At 38.0% G+C, this 14,984-nt stretch overlaps 1 protein-coding gene across 5 annotated transcripts in view; it reads left to right on the top strand.

Moving 5' to 3' along the window:
• The window catches only part of SPHKAP (SPHK1 interactor, AKAP domain containing), a 123,267-nt gene extending 109,219 nt beyond the window's left edge, over nucleotides 1-14,048 (top strand). For 4 of the 5 annotated variants that reach the window (XM_090053329.1, XM_090053328.1, XM_090053331.1 and 1 more), the window contains 5 exons: nucleotides 4,994-5,173; nucleotides 7,044-7,130; nucleotides 9,031-9,083; nucleotides 9,178-9,362; nucleotides 11,813-14,048. In XM_090053329.1, the coding sequence (XP_089909455.1) occupies nucleotides 4,994-5,173; nucleotides 7,044-7,130; nucleotides 9,031-9,083; nucleotides 9,178-9,362; nucleotides 11,813-11,956 (649 nt within the window). In that variant the 3' untranslated portion in view covers nucleotides 11,957-14,048. The remainder of the gene's footprint in view (nucleotides 1-4,993; nucleotides 5,174-7,043; nucleotides 7,131-9,030; nucleotides 9,084-9,177; nucleotides 9,363-11,812) is intronic. The other variant, XM_090053330.1, reaches the window with a different exon arrangement.
• The last annotated feature ends 936 nt before the right edge of the window (nucleotides 14,049-14,984 follow it).

Raw genomic sequence — 14,984 nt, 5'->3', positions numbered from 1 at the left:
TGGGTCAGACCAATGGTATGCATACATGTTGGGTCAGACCAACAGTATATCCAGCCCAGTATTCTCACTCCGACAGAGGCAGAAGTAGATCTATGCAGGGAGACCATTGCACTGGATATCTCTAGAATAATCTATCCCTGGCATCCACCATTATTGGTTTAGAAATGTCAGCGGAAACATCTCCAACCATACTGTTCAATAGCCATTAATAGATCTATCATCCATGAATTTTTTGAGTCCCTTTTTGAACCTGGCTATGTTGTCTACCTCCACCAGCTCCTGTGGCAATGAATTCCATAAGTTAACTATGCATTAATCTGTTCAGGATAAAGTGCTATTACAACATCCTAGAGAAACAAACAAAAACCTACAGCACAGTGCTAACATTGTTCACTTTAGAATGGCATGATTTTTCCTTTAGCATGGGCAATGCCTCTAGTAGTTAAATGTCTATACACATCCATGTTTTAGCACACCCCGTCCTACTGCAACTGCACACTCTTAAGAGCCCTACACCTGCCACTTTCTCCATTTAGAAAAAAAGTCCTGCTGCATTATGGGGCAATGTTTATAGCAGTGGTCACTCACTCTCCCTCTAAGAATTATCTATTTTAGCCAGGTTTCTTCTGCAACTTCTTGACTAGTAGCTGAAATGCCAGTCACTGTCATATGGAAGCATCATAGTATCTTAGGTTATCATTGCTAATGGTAGAAACTATTGGATTAAATAATTGCGTTTCCCCCCACAAATAAAAGGCTGTGTTTTGGCTCCTAGGCAGACCTCTATATTGAAGTGGAAAAGCATGTACACACACCTGTTATGTGGATAATTAGCATACTGCCTCTGCTGTATCATGCTGATTCCTGCTAACAGTGATTCTTGCTTCAAGCGCAGCCACCTTGTAATAGGATTCATTAAGAAACCAATCTGGCTGGAATCATGGCTTTCTGCCTCTCAGTAACTTAGGAAACTTTTGGATAATGGCTTTTTCTTCTGCTCTAAGACAAATATGCAGTGTTTTCTTAGTGCCTTTAGTGAACAGTTCTCAATGTGCTTATGTGAAATTTACAGAAAAGGCGCTTGTGGAGTAGATATACTCCTAAATTGATATACAGATCTGCCATGCAAAGCACTGAGCATGCACTTTCATGTTCTCAAGAAATACAGACTGTTGCAGGCTTTGAAAAAACAGCAAAGTGCAACATTCATTCAAGTCTACTTGTTTAAAAGCCCGAGAAGAAAAGTGGTATTATTCCACTTGCTCTCAATGCCTAAGGTAACTCTTTCTAAAAGAGTTGTTTCATGTTTTGTTAGTTCATGCAACAGGTGAAGAAAAATACTCAGGGTGGGGGGAAATGTAGCACATTTGAGTAGCTGTAAAGGAAGTGTGCAGGTAACACACGGCACCTGATCCTGTCACTCTCCACACACCCAGAACTCCCTGCAATTCCAAAGGGGTTTCAACATGCAGCAAAGCTGTAGAATCAATGAGGAAAGAATTATCTTTTAGTATGAAATTTTTATGTTGTGGTTTCCAGTTGCTTAACTAGAAAAAACACTCATTAATAGGAAAATCAGAGCTAAATATTAGATGCGGCTGACACGGTAATAAAGGATATGTGTTTCTACTGTCCTCTCTCCCTGTTCAGCAAGCAGGCTGAATGCTGTTTTAGGATGACTGGGTATAGGTAGAGGTGGTCAAAAGTTTTATGTCTACACAACATAACACCATAGGGCATCTTTACATGTGCTCAGGGCGAGAGGGGGCGTTAACTAGAGTAGATCTTAGGAGCTCTAATTAAAATGCCTGCAATGTCTTGTGTATTCAGCATCTCACACTTCAAAATGGCGGCAGGGTGCTTGAACTAAAGGTCAATCAACAAGCTTTACTTAAAATGCCCCCCACCACCATTTTGAGGTATGGGATGCTGAATACATGAAAAGCCAAGGCTGCTGGAGCGTTCTAATTAGAGCCCTATTTAGATTAATCGGGTCTGCTCTGGCATATTGTAATTAGCATGTGTCAGAGAAGGCATCAGGCATGTGTATGGGTGCCCACAAGTATGAACCTGGTTGGTGAACCAAGCAAATGTGGTAGGTTTTGTTCTCTGCAGTCCCCTGCACTTCCTGACTCTCAGCTTCATCTCCAGCATTGGCACAGGAACTTCTCAGAAGCTGTCCTAAGTGAGGCAGCAAGGCAGGAGCAGATGTGCGTAATGGTGTTTCATTCTATCCCAAGCCAAATTAATCTCTTCCAGGGTAGTGAAACTTTTGAGTGATCTTTCACCTTCAGTATAAGGGGCCACAAGGCTAGGCAGCTTATCCAAATCTATTGGTTACACTCTGGAAAAGTGGTAGCATAGCAGTAGTCCAGCAATTATCAACCAAGATGCCAGGGCTCAGGCTTGTACTTGCCTCTGAGCAATCCTCTATACCCACTGCCTAGTTCCTCTTCAAGGAGATAAGCACTGTAATATATACACTAGTTTTGAAATTGGGTATCACTTAATTCACAAAAGTTATAGAGGAGTGCTTTGAGTCCAAAAAAGGTTGAGAACCACTGCATTAGACAAAGTGAGGAGAAAGACAGAGCACTGGGCTAGAAAATGACAAGAGGCAGCAATTAGAATGTACCTGGAGTTCAATTTAGTTACACCTCGGTTCTGTTCCTGAAGCCATTGTGTTAGCTTTTTTTCTAATCAGCAACACTTATACAACCACATACTCTTTTATTAGAATTACACTGGTGCAAGCAAAGACAAAATGTTTGCCCTATTAATCTAATGTGCATACTTTCTAAGGCATGTTAGCTATTCAGAACAGACAGGAGTTAAAGCAGCAACAGTTCGTGTGACTAAAGAAATTAAATATGATTCTGGATATACACAGGCATCCTATTGGGAAAGAACGTGTTTCCTAGGCATGCTCCAGAGGTAGCTGTAACACAGTCCATGGTTGAATTTTCCCTTCACGTGCCTCTGTGCTTCATTCAATCAATCACTGTCCAAAAAAAGAGCTGGCTGGGTTTCCATGAGATTTGTTTATAAATAGGAAGTTAAGCACTTTGTGATCCTTCATTATGAAAGTTGTTGTTGTTAATTTTATTGTACTAATTTCCTGTAAATAGAAACAATACTGCCCTGAAGGTTGAACATTATAGGGATTTCCGTGTGTTTTTGAAATGGCCAAGTTTTGTTCAAAAGTTGGGGACTGCACTACTGAGCAAAACTGTAGCTACATTTGGTTTATGTAAGCAAGATGTTCTGTTTTAAACAATTCAGAACAATTTATGTTGGCAAACATATAAGAGAATTTTTGGATAGTAAGTAGTTAGAACTCATAAGATGGCTTTGCACAATGCTTCTGCACTTTCAGTATCAGATAGGTTTGGGGATATGAATGTAAATATCAAATTAAAACATTCATTTTCCAATTAAAGGTCCTACAGAGCTACTTAAGATGAAATGGGATCCATAGTTAACCTTAATTTTGATATAATTTCACATTGAAATATGTTAATATTGCTTTTTATCATACTAGTATTACTTTCCACAGATTTTTAATTGACCTAAATGTAGATTCAATCTGTATCTGCATTGTACACTTTGTTGTTTAAAAAAGATTTTTTTAAAGTTAATGTATAAAAAGTGATACTTTTTTAGTTTAAGAAATTTTTAAAATTCTGAAAATAATGAAAAAAATTAATATTTATACAGTGCTTTGAAAGTAAAACATTCTATATTGTATCAGTACTAAGAATTATTCAAAGGAATGTAAGGGCATTCAGAATATATCTCGGACAATGTATAGTGTAAATTTCATCCACTTTCTTCTCTAGCCAGACAAGCACATATTTGCACATGTGGGTTTAAATAGCTAATTTATAATTAGAGACTTTCATCATGCTGTAATACAGTACCATGTATTCTGTAATATGACAGTTCCTTTTGCATGGCTAGGAACAGACATTGCATTTGTCCCTCAACAAGTTGTGTTTGTATTTATCTCAGAACAGAAATATCACGAAATGGGTGTGTACACCTGCCATCCTTTTAATCAGGGTTTAGTGAGTGGCAGAATGCACAGCCATTTTTCTGCCATGGGTTCAGTAATGAAGTCTTGGGATAACCATTCAGATGCACTTTGCAGTGTCTCAGGCTAAACTGTTAGTACTTCTTATTCCAGGAACATTTTAGGATTTATCTCGGGACAATGGACACAGATGTCTGAGGGTAAAAATAGACATCAGATTTATCCCAGGAAAAAGCCTTTTATCCTGGGATCCTGCAGATGTACAAATCCATATTTCCACTTCAAGTACCTGTGAAATATCCAAGATAACACTTTTTCCTGGAATAATTGTGGCCAAATCAAGTTAATTGCCATTCATTCCAGAGACAAACTGCATGTGTAAAGGGCTATGCCAGTCCTAGGTTTTGATTGGAATTAACCAGAACTGAATCAAATGCAACATTTGTTTTTAACCTGAATGATTATACTTCATCCTGGAATAAAATGGTTTATCCCGAGACAAATGTGACTTTGATTTGTAGCCTAAACAAAATCTTTTGGAGAAATATTATTACCAACAAATTGAAAGATCCAGTTTGTTTTGTGTTTGTATTTACAGGAATATAGTTAAAAGGACTTTTTAAATGGAATGTTATTCCATATACTTAGCTTCATTTTGTCCACAAGCTGAGGGCTTGATTCTGATCTCCCACGAGTTTGCGCTGCTGTGATTCAGCACTCTATGAGGAGCATAACCTGAATCTACACTGATGTGAGGATAAAAGAGTGTTGTACAGGTATCCCACCATAGACAACTGCAAATCTGAATCTGCCTAAAATACCTTCCTGCTCTGGCTTTTTTGAAAATCAAGAACAATAAGACACAGCTCAACATTACCTGAAAATTAGAGATTCTAGTTTAGGTTTGCTTGTGTTATATACTTAACATCTCAGTAATGCCTTGCTTTTTAACCTTGCCAGCACTAGTACTAGGAATGGAACAGATGCTGAAACTGTGGTGGAAACAAAAACAGCTGAAGAATTCCCAAACCCTCTCAGCAGCAGTGATGAAAGCATGGGCAGCTGGTCTCAGCTAGTGAATGATGAGGATAATCCTGATGATACAAGTAGCTACTTACAACTCAGTGAGAGATCCATGAGGTACCTGATTTCTGTCAGTGTTTGTTGTACAGTAGGAGCTAACCACCAAGTTAAAGGTTTGAATATGCAAAGCACAGACTCAAGGTGTAGATGAAATGTTCCAAAAATGGATAGGCTGCAGGATGTTGGGGTTTTTTGTTTCTGGTTTTTCTTTTTGCATTATATATCACTCTTATTAACCATGACATTGTACCCATTAGTAGTTGGAATCATACAAAGAAGCAACTACTCAATCCCAAGCAACTTCCTGATGACCATTATAGTGAAAGGGCCATCAGACAAGCTAATTACTGCACACCTTGAAGTGATTTATCTGTTGCTGTTTGCCACCATCTGCTGGGGTCATTTGACATTCTATGATGTAGTCTAAAGCTTCTGATTGGGATGAACACAAAATTGAAAATTATGGCTAGATTGTGACTAGTCCTGTGTAAGAGACAAGAGGTTTCTCTATTCTGTAGAATGCTTGAGTAGGAGACTGCTTTGCAGGACATAGACTAAGTGAAATAGAGTTATACAATCTGCCTAACCTTAGCCATTTAAAGATTTCCTATTCGCAGGATTTTTTCACAGACTTTTGAGATCAAGTTTAAAATGTTGCCAATCAGTCATGTCAGTCTCCTAAGCCCTGTAGAGGACATGAGAAACACACTACATTGTAATGAGAAAAGGAAGAGAATGCATGAACGTTGTATGGCATTGTTGGGTAACTGAACACTTGAGCATAGCTGTGTATATTAGTCTGGGTGAATGTTCATCTCATCATGTACACAGTGGCAGCTATTAGTAGATTCTTCAGCATGGGAGATCTAATATATTGTGCCTTACGGCTCTTTGCACTAAAAAAAAAAATCAGTATAGCAAGCCACAATGCACTGAGCATTGACACACTGACTTTGTAAAACTTGATGGAGAGGTACTATGTTTTTCTCACAGCAAAGTGAGCAACTGTAATGTTAGTAGCCTTAGTTAAAATAGAGTAGTTCAATTTCATACAGATCCCAAGTGTAAACGTGTAATACACACTAGGTTCAGTAAATAAATCACATATTGGTCATATAGTTGTGCTGATCATATATACTCTATTGTGTGATTCATGGCAGTGTCATAAGGTGAACAGGTATTATTATTCCAGACAAGCTGAGAGTAAGAATTTAATTCTTGCAGTGTAGCCAGAGAGAACTTCTAAATGCTATTGCCCTTAATGAAAACAGCATCTTTAGTTGAAATCTCTGTCTTTCATACTGGGCAGGAAGATAAGAGGTTGCCACTGTATCTCTAGGTTCCATCAGATTTTCTGCAGTATTAAGCTGGTTTGACTCCTACACCGAAACAGTCGCTTATAATATGAGCATGGCTTCTCCTAGCAGGTAAACAGTAAGACAGGCAGTCAAATATCTTGCCTTAAAACACCACATTCAGCGGTATCTGAATCTCTGCAGGTGTGTCAAAGACATCTCTAACCACTTGCTAGTCATCCTGTACAAGAACTCATGCAGTTGTTTTTTTTCCTATTAAAGGCTAGGAGTTGGATTGAAATTCACATATCACTGCATAAACTATTAACAAAAAACCTGAGTCCATCTTTTTTTTTTTTTTATATCACAGCATCAGTAGATGCATGACTCATCCAGGAGTAATTTAAGAAAAGTCTCATATTATTTTAAACATGTCAGTGCCCTTTTTCTTGGGAATCATTTGTTGAGCATGATTGGAGTTGCATGCCCTGATTTTGTAGAATCTGGGGTCAAAGCTGTAGCTATGAATTCCAGGGGGAGGAGCCCATTGACTTTTCCTTGCATATTAGAAAACGTATGGGCACATGTAGGGGTGGAGGTTGACACTGATATTTAAACTTTTGCTTTGTCAGCAATGGCAACAGCAGTACAACTAGCAGTCTTGGCATTATGGACCTGGAAATTTATCAGGAAAACATGCCATCTTCTCCCATGATTAAGTAAGTAGCTACTAAAATGAAGTCTGGTATTTAGAAGTACTATTCTAATGTCAGCTGAAAATAATTTATATCATACAGAATGTGCCAAACCCGTAATAACTGTGCTTCTAAGCTGCTGCCTCAGCAGTTGTTAATCTTCGATAAATGTACATACAGCTAGCTTCCTGCAGACTGGCCATATCAGCCTATAGTAAAGCTGTTCCATGTGGATGTCTCAAGGAGCTACATCGCCACCATGTGCTTTGCTTAAAGGTGAAACTGAGATATCCACTTCCCTTGGGTGGGCACTACTCGCTAGGAAACTTTGCAACTATTACTCAAGGCTTACTGTAACAGTTGTAAGCTTAAGTACAATACAGCCAATTTAAGTTGAAGAAAGAGAAACACCAAGCTTCTTTTTTTAAAAAAAGTGATCATTTGGCCCAAGATACTCCTTGTCTGCTGTCTCTGGGCATGTTTCTACCAACCTTGCTCAATAGGAATAAAATGAGAGAGAGATGTGCAAGTACCTGCCTAAAGATTCTGGTACCCTGAAACATGGTATGACCTGCTAGTAGATGGTGTGATGCAGTAACACCCGTGGAAGTAAGTATACTGTATATCATTCAGAAAACATGGTACAGTGTGAAGTCACTGTGACCACCCTCCCCACAACCCTGACCCCCAACATTTCTAACAACCTATTAATGGTTTGTAGCGTATCTTCATCTCAGGGATGCCATCCTGCAGCACTAGCTTCTCTTGCTATCAGAAATTCTAACCTTTTTGATAAACACACTGGACAGTGATATTTCTGTAAAGTCATAAATATTTTGTTGCAGCTGTGATTGCTAGCCTTAGTAAAACATGTACTCCATTCCCTCAACAACATGGAGTGCTGGTTGCTGCATGCAGACACTTCAGTCCAACATCTCTCAGAGTCCAGATGATCAGGGCTTCCAGCCAGGGAGCTCATGGTGTGTTTCCCCAACAACCAAGCTTGTTACCTGTCAGTCCCGGGATCTCCCTGCACCAGCCATATAGCAGAATGGGATCCGGTGCAAGAACCCATAGTTATGCCTTCAGATTCCATCATGCCATTTACAGACTGTAGGGGCCCAAAGGGCAGATAATACTGTTCTTCCATAATAGCAGCCAAAGTCTCCAATGTTTAACTCTCCTTGATTGATGAGAAAAATGGAAGCTTATGTAGTGAGTGGTTGTTAAACCTCTAGGAATACTAGAAAAATCAATAGTATCATTACCAGATTGACAGCCTTCTGCAGAATGTAGATGTGCATAGCCTTACTTCTCAGAGAAGGAGGGCAGGAAAAGGCAGATCTCTGACACTGTACTGGAGTTTGTCTGCTATAGTGCAACATACAAAGTATAGATTGCTTGAGATTTTTGGATGATTTTAATATAATCCAGTTATCGGAACAGAACTAAAATCCTAGAAAATAGCAGCTGGAGGTACTAATGCGTTATTATTACATTCAGCTATGACAGACAGAGAGAGTACAAGAAAGCAATTACAGCAGAATGCGACATCAAAAGGTACGCACATAGAAATTACAGTATTTCACCAAATCACAGGGCTTGCAGTTTCCCATCAAGATAACACAACTATCAACCATAAAAATATACTGTCAAACTTAAAGAAGGGCAATGTAGATTATACACTGCAAACAGTTCACTGTACTCTTGTGGTAGTATTGTGTAGTGTCTAGAGCCCTGATGAAACTGTTGTGATATACAGTACCCTGCTGTATCTTTTCCATTTATATATTTTATCATCTTTGTAATATTATAGATTCAAATTGTGCATTATAAGATAAATATGCCACCTCACCTGGCATGAAACTATGCTTTTATGGTTCCAAAATATTACTAACAGGTTTTCTTGTTTTTTCCCCTTAAGTGAATTAATAGAAGAAAAAATGTTCCTTAAAGAACAGCCAGAGAACACAGAGGGTAAGCTGAACTGTTTAAACTGTAGTACTGGCATCTGACTTGCCATAGAGTATTTGAGGTTAATAAAAATAATGCCATCATGACTGTGTTTCAGAAAGCACCTCTGGGCTGTCAGTGGGGACATCCAATTGTCAAAAGGATCTATTAGTGATCAACTTTGATCTGGAGCCAGAGTGCCCTGATGCAGAGCTCAGAGCAACACTTCAGTGGATAGCTGCCTCTGAACTTGGAATCCCAACCATCTACTTCAAGAAATCTCAGGAAAATAGGATTGAAAAGGTAGTATTTTCCTTTCCTGGGCATAGACATCAGTGTTTTTTAAGCTCAAAAGCTCTTAAACAAATTTGATTGTATTGAAGTCACTGAAATGGTCTTAAGAGTAGATTTAATGGCAACAGATCTTTGTTAGAATAGTTGTAGCACTGCTGTCTACCAGTGATGAGTTAAGATTATTTAAATGCCCCATTAGTTTGAGTGCACAACAGCAGCTGCACAAATGAATAATCACCAATTAAAATCACACTACTTCAAAAATAATCAAATATTCTCCAGCAATTAGAATGCACCTCCTGATGTCAGCCATATCAGGGACAGCTGCTTAAATTCAGACACTATTAGTCAAAAAGAGCTTAACAAAGGGGGTAGTGTCAAATGTTATGTGGAGTTTAACAAATTGGTAATTGATCACTCCAGTATACAAACAAAGTCTTATTTACTGCTTAGGGGCCACTTAAACCTGTTTAGCAGAACCTCAGCCCCTCTGATGTTAATGACAGCAGGGGCAGAATTTGACATGGGCCTGTTCTGGCCCCCTCTCTCTGCTTCAGCCCCCAATACAAGTTAGAAATCTCACTTAATTTGAGTTTGCTGTGCTGCCCAAAGATTTCTATACCTGAGAATAGTTGGAACACAGTGATGCCCTGAATGGGCCATGGCAGCTCTTACACTCAAAGATTTCTACTGTGGCCAGATGTATTGACTTCAGACTATCCTTGGGCTGGTGGAATTGGTATACAGCGCTCCAGTGTACTGAAGAATTTGACCCACCGTGCTCAGATATGTAGGGAAGTGTTCTGTGAAGATTCAGTGCGACTCTTATATTGCTTATGTTGCAAAATAAACTATGCTAATATATCTGTTAACTTATTATCAGCAGGCTGTCCACCAGGGCACCCGAGTTAAAACTTAGTCACCATTGTATTACTAGAGTCAGCATTTCCAACTGAACCAGTTTTGCAATGGCAAATCTGTCACTTCAGAAATGAGGCTTACTGAAGGGTTCTGTGAAGTCCCATGGACATCAGGAATTCCTGCCAAACAGAATAGCAAAATGGTGGTAGGGCATGTAGCACTGGGCCCTTTACTACTAATCAAACCTTACTTACTCTACTACCCACTGCCTTGAAAGCATAGCTCCAATGGAGAAGCATGCAGATTTCAAAGACCTTTTAAATGCAACTGTAATGTTATTTCAAGCCACCAAATCACTGAGATCAACATGGAAGCCCCAAATGCCTTCAAAAACTGTAGCTCCTCAGGTACAGTGGGGCTGTTCCTTATACTAAGGGGTTGGAGCTGCTCACAGATTGCCATTTCACACTGTCCATTTTCCATGGAGCGTGACAAACTCCATGAAAGTGTTAGAGTATTTAAATATATTAATGAAGAAAAATTATTGACTTCAATATTTTGGACTTTTAAAATAATTTCTATAAGTAGATCATTTTATGTAGCAGAGATATTGTTTGGTATTTCTTGAGTACATGCATTTGGGAATCATAAACATAATTTAAAATGCATTCAGCAGCAACTGTCCAAATTGCATCTTATTAAAAAGCAGCTGTCAGCTTTACCCATCTGCTTTTGCGAACAGTTAATTCAATTGCTAAAATGCACTAAAGAATAATGAAGCATATCCTGCCTACAATGCTGCTTCTGGAGATTGCACACCTATTAAATAGTATTAAAATACATATTAAAAGTTTAGGGTGCAGCATAAAAATGGCAAACAGCTACCCTAGCTGCAGATATGCAATATTTTCTCATGTGGTTTAAAACTGGAGGCTGTATACAGAGGAACCTAATTAGTTATTGATTGTGAAACTCAAGGAAATGAAAAGCTTTGATTTTCATTTCCAAGCCAAAGAAAGGATAGGACCAGATGCATGACATTATGAAGCCCATTATTAAAGTACAAAAGTGGACATAATGTAGGATTTTCCAGCTGTTCAAGACTAAATGAAATGCAACATAACAAGACCAGTGATGATGGTAATGAACAAATATATTTTACTTCAAATATAAACTCTTCATGTTGGCACTCTCAATTCTCAACATTTACAATACCATTATTCTGATACTGAGTTATCAATATCAAAGATGGTTGCATTTCTTTCTCGGGCTTAAAGTTACATTGCAGGAACTAACTTGATTACACAGGAGTTACTATTGATTTAATTAGTGTCACTGAGATCACAATCTGGATCTTGTAGATTACATGGGTTCTTTGAATTGAAATGCAAAATTCAAAATAGCCAAATGAAAATGGATTTCAGATCTGTGTTTTATAAATGACAGAATCAAACTTATTTCAATGCTATTTGTTACGCACAGTGGGGCCGTGATTTTATCATGCTGACAAACACTGTAGAATGGTTTGTGTGCATTTAATGAAAACTACTTAAGAAAACTCAACTGAACAAATCCCTAAGTATACCATTTTTATTTAGTTTCTAGATGTTGTGCAGTTAGTTCACCAGAAGTCCTGGAAAGTGGGTGATATCTTTCGTGCAGTGGTTCAATACTGCAAGCTACATGAGGAAAGCAGAGAGCTAACACCAAGCCTCTTTGACTGGCTTCTCGAATTGGGATAAGGAACCTGTTAATGTTCAGCATTTAATTTTTAAGTCCCGCTTAAGTGGCTGTGGTTTGTGTAATGCTCTAATTTTCAGAAATCAGTACATAAAATGAGCACAAATATACAAACTCAACTGGCACAATACAGGTCCATTCCACAGGTGTGCACTGAGCCAGGTGAAATCAAGGTGTACTTATACTGTTACATCATGTGAGGGACTTTAGACGTGTTGTGTTTTAGAGTGTACTGTACTAAGAGAAGAGGAATTTTGCCTTTTAAATGAATAAACTATAAAAATGACTGGATGAAAACAGGACATATTTCTGTAATCGAATATTCTGTTAATATCCTTTGGTTAACTTAATCAACTGCGGTGGAATTATAGACTCAACGTTCATTTTTAAAACACTATCTGTACAGTTTAACTATTAGACTACTAGTGTTTTCCAGATGCTTAGGAGAATGTGTCTCTAGATACATAATATAGAAATATATATAATTATTTTTTAAAATCCCAGCAACCTACAAAAGGGGCAGAAAACTTGGAGGTCTTATATCTTTACAGGTAGACGATTAAAAAAAAGATTTCTGTTTAATGCATTTAATTTTCTTCTGAGAGATGTTTATTTGCTTCCAAGCTTTTCTATAATTGTTTTATTCTAAAGGAACTGAAATCCAGACACTCAAAATATTGCTCTTTAAAAACAGTCTGTGACCTTTTCATTTTATTCAAAGGCAGCACAGGCCAGTGGAGGAAGCGCTGACTTGTGAATCAGGAGATCTAGGTTCTTTTCCCAGCTCTGCCCCTGACCTGCCATATGACCTTGGGAAATTTACTTCACCTCCGTGCCTCAGTTTCCTTAGCTACAAAAAGGGGGTACTAATAGTAACTTTCTTAGGTAAAGTGCTCTATGATCTTTAGAAAAAACACTTATAAGAGCATATTATTTTATTTAAATTTTAATCTAACTTAAATAAATGGGTTATTAAGAAGAAAATCAGCCTGAAGAAACTAGACGGTGTTGTCATAAATATACATTATGCATTTAGTTTTGTTTTTAGTATTTACAAGAATAAAGTATTATTGTTAAATACATGTATATTTACATTTGGATTGAACCACTCATTTTGGATGTAGATGTTTGGATGAAACAGGATAGCTCATGTTATGAAAACATTTATATAACTATCTGATAAGATCTAACTACAATATCTTGCAGCTGAAATGATCAGTTAGTTTTATGCATTTAACTATACTCTCTCTCGAATCTGCCAAACAGATTCGTTTCGAATTCAAAGGAAAAAGAACTTATAGTAAAGAACTCCATATATATTGTGATTTACTTAGTTGAAAAAACAACACATTTCATGTTTCCCTAAATAAAATACTATAAGAAATTCTGCTTGTATTTCCCTGAGAAAATATATAAGAGAATATTTATTTTCCTTATCACAGTATATGCTTCCATAATATGTCCTGGGAAATTATCCTTTTGCACTAAGTATTTTTGAAGATTTTGAAATAGTTTTAAATAAATTCTAACAAAAGAGCCATAATATATTAGCATTAAATTCATTTCCACACTTGCATGTGTTTTCACTCATATGTTAAAGAAAAGATTGTCAGTGTATCAACATCTACATGCGATAAAAAGTTACATGGCTAACTTTGCATCTACTCTGCAGTACACACAGTACAGTAAAAGTCACTTTACTGTCAGTATAAAGGTGAGTTTACTACATACACTAAATGTGAATGGACAGCTTTTGGACCTGTTCCTGGCAAGTGCTAGATACCCACAACTCCTGCAGACATCAGTGGAAGTTATGGGTATTCAGTACCTCCAAGAAACTGAATGTTAATAAAAAATTGCTGAGTATTCCAGACTGAAAGTACTTTGTTTGATCTAATAAATAGAAAAATGTATTTATTTTTAGACCAAATACCATTAGTTGTCAGTATGTAAACATTTTGCTGTGATAGAATAAATATTTACTTATCCTAAAAAGCACAAATAACTTGACTGAGTTGTAACAGTGTGATGAAGTTTCTTCTGTACAGTAGTTCTGTCGCAAATTATTCAGAAATAAATTTATGTTACAACATGTGTCCTCTTTGTCTTCCTAAAAGTTACAAAAGAGTTTTATTGAAAACTAACTGTATGATGCATTTTATCTGACCAACTACACAGCATTTATGATGGTCACTGGATCCACATAAAGCTTCCTCTGTGGAATGCAATATTTGGCATGGAGCCTTTTACAACAAAAAGTCAGTTAGAGTTAGGGATGCTCACTTCATGGGGTCAAGCTCCTAGCTTTATTTTTGTACCTTTCTTTTCGAAGAAACTAATTACCTTTAGCTCACAATGACATGAGACTCTTTAGATTTGCAGTTGCTCAGCACCTTAGAACCCACTAATTATATCTATTTGTAGTTCTCTTTTTAAAACTCTAGGTAGGTGATTAGATTGTATCAGAAGCCAGAACAGGGTCAGACTTGTGGATATGTAATGCAAGAGAAATAAATGCCATAATTTCTTATAATGCCATAAGAAAGTGAATCAGCAGTAAACCTGAATCCTTGCATTACATGAGAGGGCACTGTCCTGCTGCAGGAGGATGCCTTCAGGTGAAACACCAGGCAGTTCTGCCTACACTAAGGCTCCACAGCAGTCCCACTAACAGTATCTAAAGCAGGAGTGGGCCAGATCCAGCCCACCAACCCATTCTATCCAGCCTGTGGGGCCCTTAAAAAAATAAGAAAATTAATATTTATATGCCCCGCCTACCTGTCAAAGATGACATGAGCCAGGGACAGTAGGACCCAAGGGAAGCCGGTGGCAGAACTAAACAGCTGCAGCAGCCACTCAGTGCTTCTTTTGCCCTGCCTCCTGGAGCCATTTCCTCACCACCCCCACCCCGACCCACCCTGCTCCAGCATCACATGGTTCCCAGCTGCAGTGCCGGGAATGTGATGCCAGAGCAGGTGTAGTGGGAGGAAAAGGGGATGACGGTGGTACAGGGAAGTAGCAAGAGAAGGG

The sequence above is a fragment of the Crocodylus siamensis genome, chromosome 6 (genome assembly GCF_052110815.1).
Source record: "Crocodylus siamensis isolate JL-2025a chromosome 6, ASM5211081v1, whole genome shotgun sequence".
Classification (NCBI taxonomy): Eukaryota; Metazoa; Chordata; order Crocodylia; family Crocodylidae; genus Crocodylus; species Crocodylus siamensis.
Note: the sequence above shows the minus strand (reverse complement) of the source record. Positions and strands in the feature narration are given on the sequence as shown.